The 23,343-nt window shown below is 37.9% G+C and overlaps 1 protein-coding gene across 1 annotated transcript in view; it reads left to right on the plus strand.

Moving 5' to 3' along the window:
* SPAG17 (sperm associated antigen 17) overlaps positions 1-23,343 on the plus strand; it is a 190,430-nt gene that overhangs the window by 78,158 nt on the left and 88,929 nt on the right. Inside the window, exons 9-17 of the mRNA XM_006184295.2 lie at positions 625-712; positions 915-1,027; positions 6,009-6,146; positions 6,383-6,496; positions 7,109-7,259; positions 10,308-10,535; positions 10,631-10,849; positions 18,082-18,143; positions 18,708-18,821. Coding sequence (XP_006184357.2) covers positions 625-712; positions 915-1,027; positions 6,009-6,146; positions 6,383-6,496; positions 7,109-7,259; positions 10,308-10,535; positions 10,631-10,849; positions 18,082-18,143; positions 18,708-18,821 — 1,227 coding nt within the window. The remainder of the gene's footprint in view (positions 1-624; positions 713-914; positions 1,028-6,008; positions 6,147-6,382; positions 6,497-7,108; positions 7,260-10,307; positions 10,536-10,630; positions 10,850-18,081; positions 18,144-18,707; positions 18,822-23,343) is intronic.

Raw genomic sequence — 23,343 nt, forward strand, 5'->3', positions numbered from 1 at the left:
TGGAGAGGCCGGAGTCAGGGTAAGTGATGTGGTGAAGGCTGAGCATGAATTGCCCGGGCAAAGCCTGACTGGGGAGAGGGACAGAGTGGTATTCTCAAGAAAGGGGCCAAGACGCACAAGGATGTGGAGGTCCAAGGAAAGAAGCCAGGATCACACCACGGGGTAGAGCAGTGCTCCCAGGCCATACTGCAAACTGGAGAGCAGCAATATGAGCTGGAAAGGCAGGAGCAAGAATGTCCTTTGGTGCTGAGCTCAAAAGAGTTTGGATTTTACCCTGAAGACCCTGGGGGACCATTGAAGGATTCTAAGAGGGGGAATGGCATGATTGCTAGTCACCCTGGGGAGAAAAGTCTTTTTGACTCAGTGTCCCATCTTCCCATCTCTTTCTTGGCAATTGCTCAGTGGGCTCTGTTAGGAAAAACTGGCAAGTGTCTGTACCCGTTAACTTCTTTCCTTCCTGAGACAAAACCTGTTTATTTGATCCTAATATCAGCAAATGGTTTCATGGTGTGAACATAACCATATAATCTCAGAATCCCATCAGATTCCATCATACCAGCATTTGATGAAAGCATCTCTCAGCTGGGTATTTCAAGTGTTTCTTTTTAATTATCCTTCTTTTAGCCTCCACAAACTGCCACTGCAACCCCTGGAAAGAAGAAAACACAATATGAGGAACCTCAGGCTCAACCTCCACCACCACCACCACCAGGCATGTATGAAACCTGTTGTTGGAGCATCAGCACCAGGAGCTGGTGCTTTAAGGAATGACTGTCACTTTCACATCTCTCTCTCTACCTACAGATCCTGCATTTATCAGTGCATGATCATAGTTTGAGTTTGTGGATGAAATTTTGATGGAAGAAACAGAGAACACATCTTAACTGAACAGTGGTGTTTTGTATATTTCACAGTGGCGTCCATCATCACAAATGAAGTAGACATGAGATATTACAACGATTTACTGAATCCAATTCCAGAGGAATTCATTTCCGTGCCCTTGGTACTGCATTGTATGCTGGAACAGGTAGGTGGATGCACGCTGAAGCTTCTTTCCCAGGTGGGCATCCTTGAGTCAGTGTCTTCATCTCTCTTTGCTTCTGTATTTTAAAAAAAATAGTATTTTAAAAAAAACACTCCTAATATCTGAAAGCATTCTTCTTTACAAAGATTAGAACATTTTAGATAAAACTAAAGTTTGCTTTATCAGTTTCAACCCTCTTTCTTTCGCTATGCTCTGGAACAGTTTATGTAACGTTCCCGGAAGTTTTGGTTGACATCCTTAAAACTATGTGGTGTCACTTTAATGAAAGAGAAAGAGGAGTAGGACAGGTGGATGGGGGAGCTAATGATCTTCAAATGTATTTAAAATTTCTTTCACACTTTTGGATTTAATTAGATTTTTCAACTTCTGCGGCCAATTTTAATCAGTCATGTTCTTTAGTATGTATGTCCATTTTATTTTGTGTTTTTAGTATCAGAAAAGTTCTTTGTCTACTAATATGCATTTTTAAGTTCCCTCTGTATCTGGTTATGTTCCTTTCCTATGACTGGTGTTCTTTTTGGGTGCCCTCCTTTCTTCATCACGGATTTCAATGAAACAGCAATTTTCTAAGAACCAGCATTTTATATCATGGATCCACTCCTTTTCACTTATAAATTTCTTCATTTATCTTTATTATGTCCTTCCTTCTACTTTTTAAACTTCATTTTAATTGAAATCTCATTTTTTTTAGTCTTTTTCACTTTGCTTAAGACTATGCATTTCCCTTTGAGTATTTCTTTAGCTGCATCATGATGTTTTCAATGTATTCAGTTCCAGATCTTTTAATTTCCACTGTTTATTGTCAGTTTCAAATTGTATTGCATGATCTGCATGTTAAAGATGCTTTTTGATTTCCTGGGCTTCCTGTATGACCTGGTGCACCTGGTCAATTCTTGAGAGTGATACATATGCATTTGAAAGAGTTTGTTATTAACTAACTCATTTAATCCTAGAACAACCCTATGGAGCAGAAACTATTTTTATTCCCCATTTTGCAGATAAGGAAACTGAAGCATAAAAAGGTTAAGTAACTTTTCCAAGTAGTAAGTAAGTGGCAGAAACTGCTTTTGAACCTAGTCCATCTAAATGAAAAAGTATTTGGATAACTTGCTGTGTTGTGGTCTTCCTCCTAATGTTGCTAATGAAAAGTTTGATGTCAGTCTGATCCTTTTTCCTTTGTAGGTAATCTGGTTTTCTTTCCTGACATTTATTAGAGTTTTCTTTATAATTGATAACATAAGGCAATGTATAAGTATGGCTTTGTTTTATCATTGTCATTAAGTTCTAAAGAATTACAGTCTGGTTTTTTATCTCATTCTGAGTAAAATCACAATTCCTTACACTGGTCCATAAAGACTAGAAATATGGTTCTGGGCTGTTTCTGTCATCTCATCTCCTGCACCCCACAACACACACACTCTAGCACACTCTTACTATTGGTCATCTACATAGATCTGCTGTTTTTTTCCTCATATGCACCAATTTCACTTTAGTTTTTTACTCTGACTTCTCTTCCTAGAAGGTTTTGCTCTCACACGTCTGCCTGGTGGCTGCTCCTTGTCACTCAGTCCCCAATGAAAGGGCATTCCTGAGATAGGCTTTCTCTGACCTCCTAAACTAAGGAAGGCCCACAACAACACAGAGCACTCTGTACCACTTCATCTAGCTTTATTTGCCTATTGACATGCTTATCTTTAAAAAATATGTTTATCTGCTTTATGTCTTACCTCCTCCTTCTCACTGGAATGTAATCTCCATGCCAGCAGGGACCTAATCTAGTCTTGTTCTCTCTGCTCAGCACACAATAACCACACCTCACCCACAGTAGACTCTGAATATGTATTTGCTCAAGTAAATTATATCTTCAGATAGTATTTCTATTGATTTATCCTGATTATTATTAGATATATGTTGGAATTCCTAGTTTTTCCTCCACATATTTTAAAATTTCTTTCAGTTTTACCCCTTTGGGAATTCCAGCTTACTTTCCAACTAATACATTTCTTCAGTGGAGTCCAGGCTGCTATTGAAGTTTTGTTTCAACACTAACATTTTAAATTTATCAATCCTCTAACTTCTTTTTAGAACTGCCTATTGTTCTTATTTCATGTATGTAACATATTCCTTTATCTCGCCAAGTATTAAAATGTTTTTAGAACATATCACCTCTGTTACCTCCAGTATACATCTTTATGTTTGCTGACTGCTTTAGCTTTCTAACCAGTTAGGTGCACACCCTCATATTTCCCTTTATTTACCCCATAAGGCTTTTGAAACATCAGTAGTCTTTTTATATCAGTACATTTCTAAGAGTTCAACAGCCCTATAAGGCTTACAGTGTCATTTTATTTATCTTAGTCTTCCTCATTTTATTCAACTCAACTCAAAGCAGCAAACATTACACCATACACAAAAATCAACTCAAAATGGATCAAAGACTTAAACATAAGACAAGATACAATAAACCTCCTAGAAGAAAATATAGGCAAACAGTATCTGACATACATCTTAAAAATGTTCTCCTAGAACAATCTACTCAAGCAATAGAAATAAAAGCAAGAATAAACAAATGGGACCTAATGAAACTTACAAGCTTCTGCACAGCAAAGGAAACCATAAGTAAAACAAAAAGACAACCTACAGAATGGGAGAAAATTTTTGCCAATGAAACCGACAAAAGCTTGATCTCCAGAATATATAAGCAGCTCATACGTCTTAATAAGAAACAACCAAACAACTCAATCCAAAGATGGGCAAAAGACCTGGACAAGCAATTCTCCAAGGAAGACCTACAAATGATCAAAAGACACATGAAAAAATGCTCAATATCACTAATTATCAGAGAAATGCAAATCAAAACTACAATGAGGTATCACCTCACACCAGGCAGAATGGCCATCATTCAAAAATCCACAAATGACAAATGCTGGAGAGGCTGTGGAGAAAGGAGAACCCTCCTAACTGCTGGTGGGAATGCAGTTTGGTGCAGCCACTGTGGAAAACAGTATGGCGATTCCTCAAAAGACTAGGAATAGACTTACCATATGACCCAGGAATCCCACTCTTGGGCATATATCCAGAAGGAACCCTACTTCAGGATGACATCTGCACCCCAATGTTCATAGCAGCACTATTTACAATAGCCAAGACATGGAAACAGCCTAAATGTCCATCAACGGATGACTGGATAAAGAAGAGGTGGTATATCTATACAGTGGAATACTACTCAGCCATAAAAACTGACAACATAATGCCATTTGCAGCAACATGGATGCTCCTGGAGAATGTCATTCTAAGTGAAGTAAGCCAGAAAGAGAAAGAAAAATACCATATGAGATTGCTCATATGTGGAATCTAAAAAACAAACAAAAACAAAAACAAAAAAAAAGCATAAATACAAAACAGAAATAGACTCATAGACATAGAATACAAACTAGTGGTTGCCAAGGGGGCGGAGGGTGGGAAGGGATAGACTGGATTTCAAAATTGTAGAATAGATAAACAAGATTATAGTGTATAGCACAGGGAAATATACACAAGATCTTAGGGTAGCTCACAGAGAAAAAAATGTGACTATGTATATTCATGTTTAACTGAAAAATTGTGCTCTATGCTGGAATTTGACACAACATTGTAAAGTGACTATAAATCAATAAAAAATGTTAAAAAAAAAAAAAAAGCAGCAAACATTTTTTAACCATCTACTATTTCCCAGGCACCAAAGGGGACAGTTGATATGCTCAGTGCCTGAGGGCTCCAATAATAGATACATGTTGGCTGAATATATGCTTAAGAATAGAGGGATGAAAAATTGAAATATAAGAGAAATTGGGTGGGATTTTATAGGAGAGGATAGTAGAATGTAATATTTCAGAGATGGAACAGTTCTGCATGGTCTTTTGTGATTGGAGTGTGTCCAAGAGATGGTAAAGATAGCAAGTAGAGACAGGAATGATTCTTTAAAAGTAGGGTGTTGACAAATGGTAAAGAGTACAAGACAATTTTGCTATTGTTCTCAACAGGGGGGTTTGCCTCCCAGGGGACATTGGCAATGTCAAGGTATTTTTGGTTGCCACATTGGGAGGGGTTCTGGCATCAAATGGGTAGAGGCCAGGGATATTGCTAAACATTCTATAGTGCACAAGATAGCCCCCATGACCAAAATCATATGATCCAAAATGTCTTGTTTCAAGGTTGAGAAATCCTGTAGAGGGATGTGAAATCACAGAGAGTGATTTCAGTATTTAAGATGAAGAGAAAAATTATAAATTAGGTGCCCATCTCGATGACATTCAACTTCTTTTGTTTACCATGTAAAACTGAACAAGGCATTTAATCTTTCTAGACATCACTTTCCTCCTATAAAGGAGAATGTTACCCTTTACTGATCTCACCATCTGTAACTTTTCTGTCTTGAGGGCTTAACCTGAACCCTAGTTCTTCCCACTAAGTAGTCTTGGGCTTGGGTCCATCACCTAATTTCACTCCTTAGTTGCATTTCTGTGAAGTAGAAGATAATTTCTACTCAGCAGTATTAGTGTGAGGCCTAAATGAGGTAGTGTATGTGAGGATGCCCCACATAGTGCTTGACTTATGGGCACTCAGTAGATGCTTATTGACTCCAAAATGTGACAGCACAGTTTTGAATGCTTGAAGAGAAAATCATTAAGAAAAATTATATTAATAGTATTATTTTGGTTTCCACCATGGTCAGTTTTCTTGTTTACCATTTGTATTTTATGTTGTCTAATGCATGTATTAAAATTATATATCCTTTAACGTATTGATCATAAACATTTTTCCTTTTATTTGGGCATTTGTTGGTGATTATCCTGGCACTTTGTGTAATCACGATCCTTTCTTGGTAGAAATTGCCTCGTTTTTCACTAAGAACAAGGGAAATACACGAGTATCAGTAAAGAGCTGACCATTACACCAACTTCTCCCAACTCTACATCAACAGGTTGTGGCAAGTGAAGAAGACCTTGTCCCACCCAGTCTGGTGGAGCCGCCTCCCAGAGCAGATGGGTTGGACCGTAGGATCGCCACTCACATTGTGTCCATCCTGCCCTCTCTCTGCTTGACAGAGAGGGAGAAAAAGGTCAGATGGCATGAGAAATCCCCAAAGTGTGCATGCTTTGAAAATGTATGGATTCTCTCTTTAAATCAAAATTATTATTTTTATAAGAATATTTTATTTTTTTTATTAATCTTTCTTGGAGGGGGGGGGTAATTAGGTTTATTTATCTATTTATTTGAACCCAGGACCTCATGCATGCTAGCTCTACCACTGAGCTATACCCTCCTCCTAAATCAATATTATTTTAATTTGAATAGAACCTCCATGAACTATTTTTATCTGAAGAAGAAAATGAAAGCACACCAGTACCCAAAGCCCCTCTCCTACTGAACTATCATGATGCCCACGCCCACAAGAAGTACGTGCTAAAGGTAATAATTAACCAGGTTACCCCGAGGATAACTGATGCAAGACAGCTCATTTGTCATGATTCAGTTGAGGAAATCTTAATTAGCTTTACCATTGCTAATTAAAAGTAATACACCGAGTGGATACCCACTTGCAAAGTGAGAGCTCAGAAAATGGAAATAGATAAGACAGAAATTACGCCAGCAAAGAAAACTGGCCTAAGTAGATTTAATGGTCCAGTTAACCATTAAATTGATTGTGGCTACACCAAATTTGCATGAAAACCTTGTAGTTTAATTTACTTTATATATCTGCTAATATGAAAAAAACTAGCAGAGGCCAGAAAAGGATCTCAGAAGGGAGAGATGAATATATTTGAGACTTTGGCAGGCTGTCACTCTGAATGAGGGAGCCGTCATTTCTGTGCACCAAGAATCTCTGGCAAAATGAGAACTAGCCTTTTTTTTTTTTTTGACTTTCAGCAAAATACCAACAGTTTGTCTTCCCCCATTACCACTGATTTCCCCTGTTCCCCAATAATGAGAGCAGAGGTATCATGTTTTGCCTTCTCCATATGCATAAGGCGCTTGACAGCTTATTTTAATGTCTTCTGTCATGTTGCTCTTTTTCATCAGGACCTCAAGAATTTTGACCCGGTTCAAATTGAGCAGGAGATGCAGTCCAAGTTGCCACTGTGGGAATTCCTTGAATTCCCTCTGCCCCCGCCACGGAACAGCACGAAGCGTCTAGCTACAATTCATGAGCTCATGCACTTTTGTACGAGCGGTAAGGACACTGCTTTGTCACAGCTTACATGCATTCATTTAGAGTTAAGGTGCTTCTGACCATTACGGCCCATCTGCAAAAAATATTTTGGTTATTGAAAAACCTCGCAGAGGCTGAGCTGGGTGTTTTGACTGACTATAATTTTCTTATCTTGAATAATGTCTTCTTTCTTCCTCTTCCTGGCCTCCCAACCCCGCATCCCCTCATTGACATCACTGGAGATGAGTGGGGAAATCTCTCGATCCTGGTGAATGGGGGAGACTAGAGCGCCCCCTGTGGGCTGTTTCTGAGAGTGTTGATTCTAGTGAACCTCCTCTCAACGTAGGAAGGGCCATTTTCTGCTCTTGAGGACGGTGGAAGGAGGGGTCATTAAGGACAGCTAAAATCGGCTCCTCATTGCAGAGGTCGCTGGGATTTTGTGATCTGGACAGTCAGTTCCTAAAACAAATCCTATTTTCACTTGAGGCAGTGTGCAGACACATTCCTGCTTACAAGAAGAGACATGAGACTACTCAGACATCTTGATTTGACCGAGAAAAGAGAAAACATGTGCAGATTCTCCTCATTTCATTTCTAACTCTAAGCAAATTATGAAATATTTTTATCTTGATTTTTCCTTTGATTTTTTTTTTCATTCAGGGTAGACATAGAAAAAGCCAAAACGTTTAACCTGGTTATGCCATCACCTCAAGGAAATGTGGGTTGCAGCCTAGTGTCATGTCTGCTGTTCACAGAGCATCATCCTGATGTCCCGAGTACACGTGGCTCTTACCTGAATCCTGCCCCCTCCTCTTCTCCTCCTGCCTTGTGATATGATTTCATTCTCTCTCATTTCACCTCAGGTCTACACACAGCCCAGGAGTCTTGTTTTTTGTTTTTTTTATATGAACAAGTACATTTGTTGAATCATTGTTTTTTTTACAGTAGCAAAATACTGGAAACAAATTGAGTGTCCATCAAAAGTTCTCATTAAAATATCAGACATCTAGGTGGTACAAGATGAACAGCAATGAGGCGCACCTATATCATGATACGGAACAGTTTCCAAGATAATTGAGTTAAAAAAAAAAAGAAAAGGAAAAGAAACAAAGGATAAGAAGAGCATGATTAGTATGCTGACATCTGCTTTTGTCTTTTGTAGGAAAATATGTACATATATTCTTTTTTATGCAATTTTTAAAGGTGACACTCCACTTACAGTTATTACAAAATATTGGTGTCAGTCCTCGTGTTGTATACTACACAGGATTCTTGTTTTCGCTGGCACCATTGAAACTTCCCACCTATCCTGCTCGCCTGTCCCCATCCCAAGCCCTTGTCCCTCCACCTCGCCTTCCAATTTTCCCTTTCCTTAGGCTTAACAGATCCCAAACCAAACTCTTGATTCCCCTGAAATTTGTCCCTTCACAGTTCTCCTTATTTCAGTAAATGACAACTATTTGCTACCAAAACCTTGGTTCCTCTTTTTTTTTTAATGCCCCACAGCCAGTCTCACCACATCCCTTACTACCATCCCGGCCCGTCCACCATCACCTCTCACTTCGGACTATTTCAGTAGCTTTCCAGTTGGTCTACAGGCTTTTTACCTACAGTCTTTGCTTTGCACCGTCATGGGAATGGCCCTCCTAAAATGTGAGTCAGATTATGAGCCTTCTTACTTCTTAGCTCAAAGCCCTCTAGTGAGTCCCCATTTCCCAAAGTTGAAGTCTAAACTTTTCCGCCACCCACTTTTTGAGCTCATCCTCTGTCAAGCTCTCATTGTTCCCCTGCCTTCTGTCAGTACCTGCCTCACTGTGGTTCCTTGAGCAAGGCCATCACACCCCTGCCTCAGTCTCTGACTCGCTGCTTTTCTTGCCTCGATCACTTTTCTCCCAGATACCCATCTGACCCTCTACCTTCTTTCCCATTTTTGCTTTACTTGTTCAGAGGGCTCTTCTCTGACTACCTTTTAAAAATAGAAGCCCGTCCCCAACTGTTCTCACTTTTTATGCCCTCACCTGGCTTTATTCTTATCATCTCTGGTACAGTGTACACTTAACCCTTCACTGTCTCCAGCTGCTACAATGAAGACTCTATGAGATCATCAGTTCACTGATTTGTTTACTGCTGTAGCCCCAGCTTTTATTAAGGTCACCGACAACTAGTCGGTGCTCAAAAAATACTTGTGAAATGAATGAATGAGCAAACTTCCCTTAATCCTGTAATTTTTTACCTTTTTCTTATCTCTCTTCTGAATTTCCCATGGCTTTTCCAAAAGGAACCCTCCCACTGCCCTCATCTCTGTTGGAGAGAAAGTGGAGGTGACCTGTGATTCATCGACCTGCCACAAACATTTCATTTTTCCTCAGTGAAATTCCACCATTATTTGTTAACTCCTACCTCCCACCTCTCTGTCTTGAACTTCTAAAGTGCAGGAACCAGATCTTTTCTTTGACTCTCAGGGATCTATGGCAAAGCCTAACACACCGAATACAAAGAGTAAGTGAACGTATGAATAAATGCTATAGAAGAATGAATACACAAATTAATGGAGCCCCTGGAAGGCTGATAACCTTTGAAGTAAAATTATGTAAAGCATCGTGCCAGTTCATTGGGTGGAAAGAGGCCTTTTCTGAGCTTGAGTGACAAGAAAAGCCTATTGAATATAACAGCCTATGTTAGACACAAATGAGTAATTTTTCTGTTTTAAATTACAACAGCAGCAAAAGACACTTTTGCTTAAAAATGACAAATTTTCAGCATATTCAACCAATATGTTACCCTGGAAAGTCCAGGTAAATTAATCTGGACACCTAATATTCATTAAACTGTGAAGCAGTTTGTGGCATTATCTTGATAAATTATGTCTTGATGGTGTAGCTTTCTTATTAGTTACCTTTGATATTTGTGGCAGAATTGTGGAGTCCACATTTAAATTCAGGTCAACACCCGTTACAGAGTGACTCCTATGTCATTCTGGTGGACTGACCCCTGGTTACCCTTCTGTCAGCCCCGAACCGGGTGGTAATAAAGAGCATTCCTAGCAGCGCCGGTCCTGCTTTCTTACAGAAGTCTTGAGCTGGAATGAAGTAGAGCGAGCCTTCAAAGTGTTTACTTTTGAGAGCCTGAAACTCTCTGAGGTTGATAAAGAAGGGAAACTGAAGCCTCCGAGGATGATGTATGGGACAGATTCTGAAGAGTTCAACATACCATGGGACAACCCTGCCAGATTCGCTAAGCAGATGAGGCAACAATACATCACGAAGATGAGCACCCAAGAGACAAAACGCCGATCAGGTACACCGCCTGGAAGGAGCAAAGGACCTTCCTGCTTTGTGTGGTTGTCCGTTTGTCTAGTGTTGTACCTTACAGATCCTCTTTACGCTGCCTAGATAATGAAGCCAAAGACAGAGTTTTATTTCTGGATCAGAATTTGTTGACGTCTGCACAAGATGACATGGTCAACAAAGAACCTTCAGATCCTAGCCAGCCTGATACTAACAATCTGAAGCATTCTGACCTGGATAATAAGAAATCCTTAGACTCTGATAATAGAGAAATGTCAGAGCAGGAGAGCAGCTTGAGGTCTCAGCTCCATACTGAGCCTTTGGGTAAGTAAACGTGTATGTGTGTGTGCACACACACGTGTGTGTACAGACACTATTATAGAACTGTAATCCAAAAAAATTCAAGATGCATTATTTAAATGTAAATGCCTCCCTAATTCAACTGAAAAACTGTTTAATATCTAAATTATTTGGTTAATTAAGCTTTGTTACTGAGTATTGTTATTCAGTGAGTCCTCATTTTATCTTTTTTATTGAAATATAGTTGACTTACAGTGTTTCAGGTATAGTAAAGTGATTCATTCATATATATATATATAATTTTTCAGATTCTTCTCCATTATAGGTTATTACCAGATTTTGAATATAGTTCCTGTGCTGTACAGTAGGACCTTATTTTTCATCTGTTTTGTGATACTAGTGTATATCTGCTAATCCCAAACTCCTAATTTATCCCTCCCCCCACCCTCCCCTTCGGAAATCATAATTTTTTTTGCTATGTGAGTCTTTTTCTGTTTTTTGTAAGTAAGTTCTTTTGTGCCATTTTTTTAGATTCTACATGTAAGTGATATAGTATTTGTCTTTCTCTGTCTGACTTACTTAACTTAGTATGATAATCTCTAGGCCCATCCATGTTGCTGTAAATGGCATTATTTCATTCTTTTTTGTGGCTGAGCAATATATTCCATTGTATATATACCACATCTTCTTTATTCATCTGTTGATGGACATTTAGGTTGCTTCCATTTCTTGGCTGTTGTAAATAGTGCTGCTATGAACACAGGGGTGCAGGTATCTTTTTGAATTAGAGTTTTCATCTTTTCTGGATATATGCCCAAGAGCAGGACTGCTGGATCATATGGTAACTCTATTTTTAGCTTTTCAAGGAATCTCCATAGTGGCTGCACCAATTTACATTCCTACCAACAATGTAGGAGGGTTTCCTTTTCTCCATACCCTCTCTAGCATTTATATTTGTAGAGTAAATCTTTATTTCAGCCCTTGTTTTTTAAAATATCATAAGGCCTCTTAGTCCACTCTTGCCTTCATAAATATAGTACAGTGAACATAATTAAAACTTTCATCATCAGTATTTCACAGGGTTATTGTGATTATATCAAAAATTATTTTTAAAATTACCTGCAGTAACATAATGAACTGCCCAGTCAGTGCTTAGTGAACATCAGTTCCCTTTCCTCCTCCATATGGCTCAGCTGATTACTCTCATCCTAGAGTAAAGCATCATAAATATTGTTACATTAGAAGGTATAGATGCATAGAAGAATATTAGGCTAAATTTTTATTGAGCTATCTTACACACAGCTGTCAGATTAATTACTTAAAATACAGCTGTTATTTCTCTAATTATAACCTTCAGTGGCTCCCTACTACCTGCAAAACAGAATCCACTCCTTGGCCTGCTTTACATGCTTCTTCAGTAGTTCCAAATTACTTTTCCAAAACCCTTTCCACTTTTTCCCTTTTGCTCACTTATCCCATGCTCTAGCCAAACAGAATGAAGCCCTCTTTCCTCTGGGCAGGCTCCTCTTTTCAATCTCTGTGATTCTGCCCCCTTGATACTTTTCACCTTGAGTTCCCTTTTTGGTTATGATTAGGTTTCACTGGCATCTCCATGAAGCCTTGTCAGAGGTGTTCATTTGGTAACGCCTCCCTTAGCATTCCCATGCTCATAACTAATCTTCACTTCCTTTCTGGCATCAGTGACCATTTCCTACCATTTATTACAATTACCCATATGCCTATATCAAGGCCTCCTTAATACTATAGCTTTTTATAGGGCATAAGTATGTTTATTTCAAAAATATTAATTACATACTGCATCATAAAATAAGTCTCAACAAAATGTTCACATACCAAAACGTTTGAGTCTGTTCTCAAACTACAAAGCAATTATGGAAATTTTAGGTGCAATAGGAAGAACAAATAATGCAAAAGTTTGGTTCTTTGAAGACTTCTAAAATAGAGAAATTTTTTATGAAAGATAATGACAAAGAAGAAGCATGAATAACGACATCAGGAGAAAAAGTCATTAGGAGTAAAGAAATGGACTTAACTTGATTTTATAGAAATTTAAAAGATAGTAAAAGGGTATATAAACAACTTATTCCACTAAGTCTAAAGATAAAATGAGAAAATGACTAGAAATGTATAACTTAACAACATTCACTCAAGAAGAAATACGAAATCTGAATAGTCTTGGAACTATTTAAATAAATCAAATCAATCATTAAAAATCTTCCCAAATAGTACATGCCAAACTCAGATAATCTCATTGACTAGTGATATTAAACACTCAAAAAATAAATAGTTAACAAGATAAATCTTAACAAAAATTAATTCCAGGAAATAAAACAGGGTATCCTTTCCTACTCATAAAGGTAATGTAAGCCTTGTAATAAAACTGTCAAGAATAACAAAATAAAAACAAAAGAAAATTATAAATGAAACTTATTCATGAATATATATACACCAAAATCCTACAAAACATAAGCAAACTGATTTAGCAATATACAAAATGATAATAATCAAAAACAAGTTTTTATAACAGGAATAGAAGGAAAAACATACATAAAAATCAATATAATTTATCAATTAACACACTGAGAAAATACATAATCTCAATAGATGCAGAAAAAGCACTTAAAATTCTATAGCAATTTAGGGAAATTAGCAGTAGAAAGAAAGTTTCTCTACCAGAGAAATTTTTTAAATTACTATAATAAACATTATATATTAAGATGAAAAGTTGAAAGATTTCCCTTGATCAAGAGGCTATCCACTATAAACACTCACATTCAGTGTCACATTGAAGATGCCAGCCAACTCAGTAAGACAAGAAAAAGAGATAAATTATAAGGGTTGAAAAGGAAGAAACAAAACTGTTAGGATTTGTAAATATTGTGTGTGTCGCGAACCCAAAATAATCCACACACAAAAAAATCAGGAATAATATGAAAGTTTCATTTAAAAAAAAAAAGTGTAGTAGTGAGAGAACACACATAAGGTGTCTGGAGTGCTGGGACTTTATGATTCATCATACCAAACATTTATACATCATTGCAGTTTTCTGTGTTGTTACATTTCATAATTTTAAAAAGCACTTAAAAATGGTCAGTGCCATAAAAGAACAGGTGTTAAGTCAATATTGACTAAATGGTCATCTTACCATTTTCATTTATTTAAGTGAGGGTAGAAGGGGAAGCCATCAATGGAGTGGACTTAGAGAAAATATGCTTGTCTGTTAGCAGAGCAGATAAGTGAGGGTGAGGGGGACAGAGGAGGGAAGGAGATAACATTTATTTAATATTGCCTCCTATATTCCAAGCACTATGCTAAGATATTTTGCATATATGACTAATACTTTATGTAAACATCAAGCCTATAAGGGAGCTACTGTTAGCCTAATACTGAAGACAAGGAAAGAAAGACTCAGAGGGGTTAAGTAATTTGTTCAACCACATACAAGTAGGAGGTCAGGATCCCAACAGAGAGCTGTCTAACTCCAAACCAGTGCTTCCTCCACTGTGTCTTGTGGCTTCCTTAGTTCCAGAAATTCTTGTGCTGCATCTAATGGTTTAGGCATATTCATAGTCTCTTCTTCATGCTGATAGCCTAATTTTGTTGCCTTTGAATCTTTCTTTCCTTCTTCTTTCCTCCTCTTCCTTCCTCCTTCCCTTCCATTAGGGCAGATTCCCTATTTCTCTGTTCTAAGTACCCTTACCTACTAGTCTGTCTCACAAAAAATTAAGCCAAATAAGTTAACCTGAGATGTTATGGTGTTAGTATGTCCTGTGAGGATATAAATGTATGACAAAGAATTCTCTTTGAGTTAATGTAGAGCCAGAATAAGCCAGGAGAGATATAAATATAAGACCTGAGGAGCTTTTTTTTTTATTGAAATATAATCAGTTACAGTGTGTCAATTTCTGGTGTACAGCATAATGTCCCAGTCATGCATACATATACATGTATTTGTTTTCATATTCTTTTTCATTAAAGGTTATTACAAGTTATTGACTATAGTTCCCTGTGCTAGACAGAAGAAATTTGTTTTTATCAATTTTTATATATAGTGATTAACATTTGCAAATCTCAAACGCCCAAATTTATCCCTTCCTTCCCCCTTTCCCCTGGTAACCATGATTGTTTACTATGTCTGAGAGTCTGTTTCTTTTGTAGATGAGTTCATTAGTATCCTCCTTTTTTTTTTTTTTTTTTAGATTCCACATATGAATGATATCATATGGTATTTTTATTTCTTTCTGGCTTACTTCACTTAGAATAATGATCTCCAGGTCCATCCATGTTGCTGCAGAATTTTTGTTTTGTTTGTTTGTTGTGGGGAATGGTGGTCTTATTTTGCTTGGTTTTTGTTTTGTTCTGTCTTTTAGAACAGTTGGTATATAGTTTTCCTCAGGCAGCTTTTGCCACCTGGTGGTCAAACCCCATAAATTGGCATTCTGGATCCTGGTGCAAAGTAATTGTTTATAGCAACTCCCTAAATCATCAGGACTGAAAATGCTATAAAATATCCTAGAGGCCAAGCAATCTTAAGAGCTGAACCCACGGTCTATAAGGGATTCTGCTGAGTGTATGCTGGCCCACATCAAGGAGCTGTTACATTTGGATGAGGGAGGGTAGCTGAGGCTTGGTACCTCACTGAGGCTGTTATATATAAGGGAACTTTTTGTTGTTGTTGCTAATTTTTTTTTTGCATTTTCCCCCTAACTCTGAGTCACACTTCTAAAGCAGCCACTTTAAATCTCTTTAAACAAAGCAGAAATTGTTCCTGTATTTCCTGCACACCCCTCTTAGCATCAAATACATATAAAAGCCTGTTCCTGGACATGAAGGGCTGAATATTTGTGCTTTTCTCAACCAAACACTAGATTTCCATCTGAGACTGGTTTTGAACTTGACAGGGCCTATTGGATATTTATGAAAAAGCTGAGAGTTGATAACCGTGAGGCTATAGGTTTAGATGTGCCCTTTATGCTTGTTGGGTGTTTTTTTAATAAAGTCACTGCTTTGCAGAGGGATCTTGTTATCTCTAAAGTAAAACAGATTAGGAAAGCTGTTTTTCAAAGGGATGAGAATGCATCCATTTCCAGATGTGTCAAAAACTACTGAATCACACTGTCAAAGGATTATGCGGTCGAAGAAATCAGAAAGAAAGTTTAAAAAAAAAATGACTTCTACTCTACCATTAAATAAAGAGTTCAGATTAGTCTTAGACTGTTCTCTCCTTTGACAGAATAACCAATGCACAATTTTTTAGAACATATTTTCTAAACTGGAGACACACGAGGGAATATCACATCTCCCAGAAATCTGGCAGCCCATAGAACAGAATAATTTTTATTCCACAGATTTCATATCAGTTGCTTCAAGGACACATGGGACATCATGGTCTATTTAGAGTTAGAGTTGGCCTGAGTTTTCTTTTGAGTGGCTGTATTTATATGAATACCGAACTGAACTGACTTTATATAGTTTTTCTCTAAATCAAAATGGAACATTCTTGCTGTCCCCTTCACCAGCCCAAAGTGAGATGGAACTAGTAGCAAAAATATAAGTAGCTATGCTCCTAAAATAAAGGAAAACATTGACCTATCCTGCTTGGATGTAATTGACTACTCCCTGCAGTAGCCCAGATACGGATCTCTTTGCCACAGAGTGAAAACTTGAATCTTAAGCTTGCCCCAAATAAGCGTTTGTTGTAGTTCTTACATGTTTCTGCTGTCTCTCTCTCTGGCTCGATATTTATTTCAATATATGATGTAAATTTCTCTCAATCAAAAAAAAATTTTACCGAGTTTCTCCCATGTGTTGGGTGCTCAGAGTACCGTTAGGAAAGATAAGATGAAGTTCTTACTCTCCAGGAACTCATATGTGAGATGGATAGACATCAACAAGTATTATTAGGCACTGATAAGTGCTTTGATTACAGATAAAGCTGGATAATAGGCAGAGGCTCTTGAGGAGGTGACATTTGAGCAAAAATTTGAATGAAGTAAGGGCTGGAAAGAGGTGACTATGTAAAAGCAAAGCATGCCAGACAGAGAGAAAAGCAAGTTCAAAAACTTCAGGACACAACAAGCAAGCCAGTGAGCCTGGTGTGGAAAGAGCAAGGGAGAGTGGCAGGAGATGTGTTTGGGACTTAGGCTGGAGCCGTTTCCTCTATGACCTTGTGGGGGTTCATTTGCTCTGAAGATGATAAAAAGTCAGATGGGCTGTTTATTAGCAGCATGACAGATCTATTAACAAGATTCATCCCCCACTCTACTGCTTTGGTCAGATTTGCAGTATGCTGTATACTTTATCCACTTCCTTGTTAGAGATTCGCAGTCACGTGAGCGTATTAGCACTTCTGAGACATTCACAGGAAAGACATCTATTTATCCACGTTAAACTTATACATCATCGAACTCTTCTATGTAACTTTTGTTATTGTTGGGAATTAGTAAAGCATGGCGATTCAGAAATCAACAGCATGAATCTGTTTCCTCTCTGTCCATTTATATGGCTGTTTGCACAGAAGCCAAGGAGGAGGTCACAATCACAGGTATCATTTAAGTATACTCTGGCCACAAGGAGAGATGGTGTGTATGACTCATATTGGTCCATGGAGTCCAGCTAGCCATTGATTTCACTACCTTTTTTAAACCCCATCTATAAATCTGCCAGTGACCGTTAAATGCGTCATAAATTAATAAATGATGAGTAAATGGAAGAAACGCTTTACAGGATGATGACTAGTATCATTTTCAAACAGGAGGTGCATTTATCTGGTAGTACTCCTTTCCGTGCATCCTCTACCACTGTCCTAGTCTAGCACCCACAAGATATGACCCACAGAAGTTTGAAAAGGCTTTGTGGTAGTCGCTAGCAAGGTAAGACAGTGTATACTGCACAGTTGGTTTAGTTTAATCAGTAAATATTTGCAACTGGGAAAGAAAAAGGTACACTGCTAGAAGTGAGCCATACAGCCTGAAGGCACCCTATCTGATACATGATTCAGGAGAGTATTGGATAGGAAGCTGGGTTCTTTCAAAGGCTTTAGTATAACTTTTCTAGGTTGACACTGATTTAGAATTATTGACACAAACATCTTTTTTGGAGGCATCAAACAGGCCTTTCAGGAATTACCTTTTCAGCACAGAAACATAGAACATATGGCAACAAAAAGGCACAGCATTGACCAAGGGAAGAACAAAGCCTAAATGCAACTGGATGTTGGTGTCTTTGATTTGCAGAGTGCACCACGAACGATGAGATCAAAGATGAAACCTTCACAAATGCTGACCCTCTTGAAAAGGTAAGAAATTATTGTCCTAGAAGTGTAGATGCAAGTAAGATGATCTGAGAAAACTGAACTTAAAAAAAAAAAAAAGGCAGAGAGAGACGCTTAGCAGGAGAAAGCTGATGCTAGAGGAGAGGGATTACTCAGACATCCGCAGACCAGCTCCAACTGGAGAGAAAGGAGTTAATTCCACTAGCCGCTCAAGCAAAACTTCCCAGCTCCATGCGCCTCTCTAGACAGTGTGGCTTGGCAACTTCACGAACACCTGCTGACCATACAGCCATGTAGAACTAATGCTGTCTTGAAGCGAGTTCAGAAAACCTGCTTATAATTGCTAACAGAACTCAGAAGAGTATAACCTAACAATAAAAATATTTAGATTATGTTGCCCATAAAAAAAAAGTCAAAGGCGTATTCTTTCTGGCAGGAGTTCTCTTAAAATGTTGCCATATGGGTTTCTACATATGCAGATTTCCCCAATTAGACGGAGTGCATGCTGGTTAGTTGATGGAGTCCAAGAGGGCTCCACTTGGAACTTAAACAAATCAAAGCTGAAATTGTATTCCTATGATTTCTTAGAAACCCAAGAAGATGACTGTGGAAGCGGACTTAGAGGACATAAAGAAAACACAGCAACGCAGTCTGATGGACTGGAGTTTCACGGAACATTTTAAACCGAAAGTCCTACTTCAGGTATTAACGGACTGTGAGTCCCTGGAAGGCAGTCGGGTATAGGTCTGGGGAGGCGTGGTGTGACTTGCAACTTCTAGGTCACTTCTAGGTCATGCTTAGATCTCGTTCAGATCAATATTCCCATTTTACTTCATTTATAAAATGAGTTAATGCCCAGATTGAGCTATGCGTGCCCAAGATTGTTTGAAATACACTTTCTAAAAGGATGTTTTTTATAAAATCTTAAGAAAAAAAGATACGTGCATGACTGCTACACATTAAAAAAAAAAAACCCCATAATAATAAAAGTAAAGCATTACTGGGTAGCAACCTTGTTTTCCCCCATTTTGCCTGTCAGTTCTCTTCCATTTTCACATTTCAAACTATTTTCTGATGCAATTGACAGGTCAATGGAAGCTGTGATAGCTGACATTTATAGAGTACTTTACCATGTGCCAGTCAATGATTAATATATATTATTAGCTTATATCATCTTTTCAATAATCCTCTGAAGTAGAAACTGTATCAGTAGTAGGAAACGGAGGCACCTTGACCAATAGTAACTTTTGCCCAAGGTCACATGGCTGGTAAGTGAGAGAAGCAAGATATGAACCCAAGAAATCCAGCCCCAGAACCACCATGCAACATAATAAGTTAATGCTAAAATTGGCTGCTTTTGTTGCTTTTACATTTTATGCCAAAACCTATATTTTTGTCTTGCTAATTTCAATTTTACTTTTATCAAAGTTTTACATCCACATGTTATTAAAGCCAAAAAATTCTACAAAGAGTCTTATGAAAAATAGCCACTCCTTCCCACCCCTATGCCTAAATTCCCAGAAGTAAAAATCTTCAAGGTATTTACCTGTTGTTTTTTTTTTTTGTCACTTAATTTAGTTGTCTAAATTATTATTCAAACCTAACAGATATTTTATCAGTTTTGTTGTCTAAGCGATGCCTTCCCTGTGTGCTCTGCACTGCTGCTTGCCCTCAGGTCTCCTGCACAGCTGTGGTCCTGGGCTCTCCCTTCACTATCATCCCAGAGTCTCGTATCAACTTTACCTTTATTTCCAGTTGGATACTCTGTCTCCTGAATCCCATGTCATCTTCTCTCTTGGGTTATACTCTTTTTGTAGGGGACCATCTCTTCCTGTTGCTTCCTGAATTAAAATAGATGAAAGGTAAATTTTTGAGGCATTGGCTGTTTGAAAACGTCTTAATTGTACCCTTATATTTGACTGTCAGTTGTCTTTATGTAAAATGCTAAGTTAAAAACATTTTCCCTCAAAATTTTGAAGGCATTCCTCAGTGGTCTTCTAGCTTTCCAGATGGTCCTTGAGAAAAAAACCAGTGAAATTCTGATTGGTGATCACCTGTTTATGAGTCTCTGATGGTTTTCTGTTTTTCCTAAGGGTCTGGATTCCCTGTTGATGGGCACTGGTATGTGGTTCTGTTCCTGAATACTGTACTGGGGAGCCCAGTATAATCCAGAAACTCTGGTCTTTATATTTTGGGAAATGTCCTACAATCATAACTTTACTAATTATCATCTCCCTCCATTTTCTTTAGTTTTTCTTCCTGAACCGCCTATTATTCAGATGTTGGACTTCCTGGACTGAACTTCCAATTTCCTTATCTTTACCCTCCTAGTTTCCAACACTGTTTCTTTTTATTCTGGAAATATGGCGCTTTTTCCTCCACTTCTTCTAGTGAGTCCTCTGTGTCTGTTTTTACAGTGTTAATTTCCTAAAGTTCTATTTATATTTACAAATTACCTTTATAGAACAATCTGTTCACAGTCCCTGGTACCATATCTTCTCTTATCTCTATGAGGATATTAAACTCCTTTGAAGTCTTAGTGTCTTCTCCCTGCATTTTGTCTTTTTCCTAAAGTTTTCTTTAAGTTTTTTTTTGTTTCAATTTTTCATATTGGGAAATAATATCTAATGATATTTACCCTTTTGTAACTTAATAATGAGGCACTAAAAATTTGATAGGAATGTTGCATGAGGTCCAGGGTTGGGGGAAGTTGTCAAAAACTGATCTTTGTTGTTGGGTGATTTGGCTGTGGGGTTTCCTTGGGAGACCTGCCAGTGCTGATACATTAATTCTGTACTCTTGGGCCATTTAGAGTCTCCAGGAAAAAAAAAAAGATCTAATCTCCTATTTTCAAAATATAACCTACCAGTCAGGGTTTTGGGTGCTAAGTGGTAGAGGGAAGGAGTTTAAGGTTTCTTACCACTCAGTCTCTAGATCCTCATTGTCCAGTGTGGCAGCCACCAATCACATGTAGATTCTCAGTACTTGAAGTGTGGCTAGTTAAAATGAGATGTGCTGTAAGTACACTATGCACTGTGTAAGTGCTATGGACACCAGACTTCAAGGACTTAGTGGGAAAAGAAAGTGATATATTTCATTGACAGTTTTTACATTGATTACATATTGAAATGATAATATATTTTTGACATATTGGGTTAAATAAAATAGTTAAAATTAATTTTACCTTTTTTTCCCTAGCCTTTAAAATATGGCTACTATAAAATGTAAAATTCCACATGTGGCTCACATTTGTGGCTCACCTTATATTTCTGTTGGACCATGCCAATTTAGACTTCACACAATTCTCTTTCTTCTGGGGTATATCTCTCCCTCAGTGTGCCTTTAAATCCACAGGGTCACTTTATGTGGGTCACCCTTCTGCTGAGATGGGAGATGGGCAGTCCGCTGGCTGCTCAGAACTGTTGAGGGCTTTTGGGGGCCCTAATGGCTTCTTAAAAGACTAATTTTCCTGTTTTCAATGCCCCTTTCACTCCATGGCATTTCCAGAACCTTCTTGTATTTCTGCACACACATAAATTTCCTTCTGCTCTCTTGAAATTAATCTTAGGATTTGGCTTTGTATGTTCTGCTAAGTCAGTTACCCCTGATCCTTCTGCTTTCCAGCTTCTCAAATGTTGTTGCATTTGCCTCTTCCGTGGCCTTTAACTTTGTAATATTAAAATTCAAAAATTTTACTGTTCCTTTAGTGAGGGGATTAAGGACTGCATGTGTTTAATCTTCCATCTTTACCTGGAAGTTCATTTCAGACGTTTTTATTTTGATTTATCTCTGTCCTCACCACTCCATGAAACTTCACTTTTCAAGGTCACATGTAATTGTTCCCCCAAACCTAATGAATGTTCACCTTCCTTGATTTTTTAGTTACAAAGCCAATCATTTCCCTGTGAAACATTCTTCATTCTTGGTTTCCAAGGCACCATACTGGATTCCTCCTCAGGGCTCCATTTGAAATTTTGTTGAATACTTCTCCTCCACCTAATATTCAAGTATTGAAGTGCCTCAAGTCCCAGGCCTGAATCATCTTCACGCCTTTGCAAATATTCTTTTAATTATTTCGTCTATTATATATGTCTAATCCTGATGTCTCATAAGATTTTATCTTCCAAGCTATCTCTATCTTGAGCTCCATCTTAGTGTACCTACCTCCAAATTCCATTTGAATCTCTGATAGGCATCTTAAATTCAGTGTCCTATAGGAAGCATGTTTCTCCCCTCATCCATCTCAGGAAACGTCACCACTGCCAAAAGGCTAAGTGCTACTCCTTATTTCAGCTTTTCCTTTGTCCCAAATGTCTGATCCGTTATCAGGTTTTGAGGGAACACCTCAAAATGTATCTTCAAGCTCTTTACCATCTCCACTGCTGCTGCTTTAATCCAGCTACCATCCTCTTGATCTACTGTAATGTTCTCCCAGTCATCAACCTGCTTCCACTCTTGCCTGACTCGATCCATTCTCTACATATCAGATGTTCCATCAGTTTCATCTTTTTAGACACACCTCTCTGAACTCTAGAATCCTCTATAAAAAATCCTGATTAGATTTTAGAGAAAAATCTTATCTAGTTCATTTTGTTTTCCTGGAACCTATACATAGCCTGGCACATAGTAGGTCTTCATTGTTAACAAAAAAATTAGTTAATGAGACCAACGATATTAACACAGAATAATAGGTAGAGGCCAAGTTTTTAAAAAAGAAGAAGAAATATATGAAAGTTTATCAAATATTGATTGAGAACAACTTCAGTTCTGAGAAGCTTAGTGCCGTATATCCTATCAGTCAAAATTAATGTGGAAACAGAAAGATTGTGGTGCTCTTGAATAGAAGGAAGAATACACGTTCATCAGAGATAAACATATTTGTTTTTTGGATTTAAAGTCTGAAAGGAATTTGCCTTTCAAAAAAAAAGTAAAGTAATGGCTAGTGCCCTACACAGCAAGTTTTTAAAATGCAAAGATATTTACCACGTGTGTTTTTCTTGTATTGGCTCTCAGGGAACAGATGTACAGCTTTAAATGCCACTTCATAAAGACACTCATGTGGAGGACTAGATTGGGGACGTAAATGTGTTATTTTGATTATGCTACCAGTGTAAAATTGAAAGCAAAAGTAAAACAGTCCTTTCCTGACATAATAGGCAATTCCATGCCTTTAGATCATCCAAACGGTAGAGAATAGAAATCTGCCTACACTAGATTGATATGG

The sequence above is a fragment of the Camelus ferus genome, chromosome 9, assembly GCF_009834535.1.
Source record: "Camelus ferus isolate YT-003-E chromosome 9, BCGSAC_Cfer_1.0, whole genome shotgun sequence".
Taxonomy (NCBI): Eukaryota; Metazoa; Chordata; class Mammalia; order Artiodactyla; family Camelidae; genus Camelus; species Camelus ferus.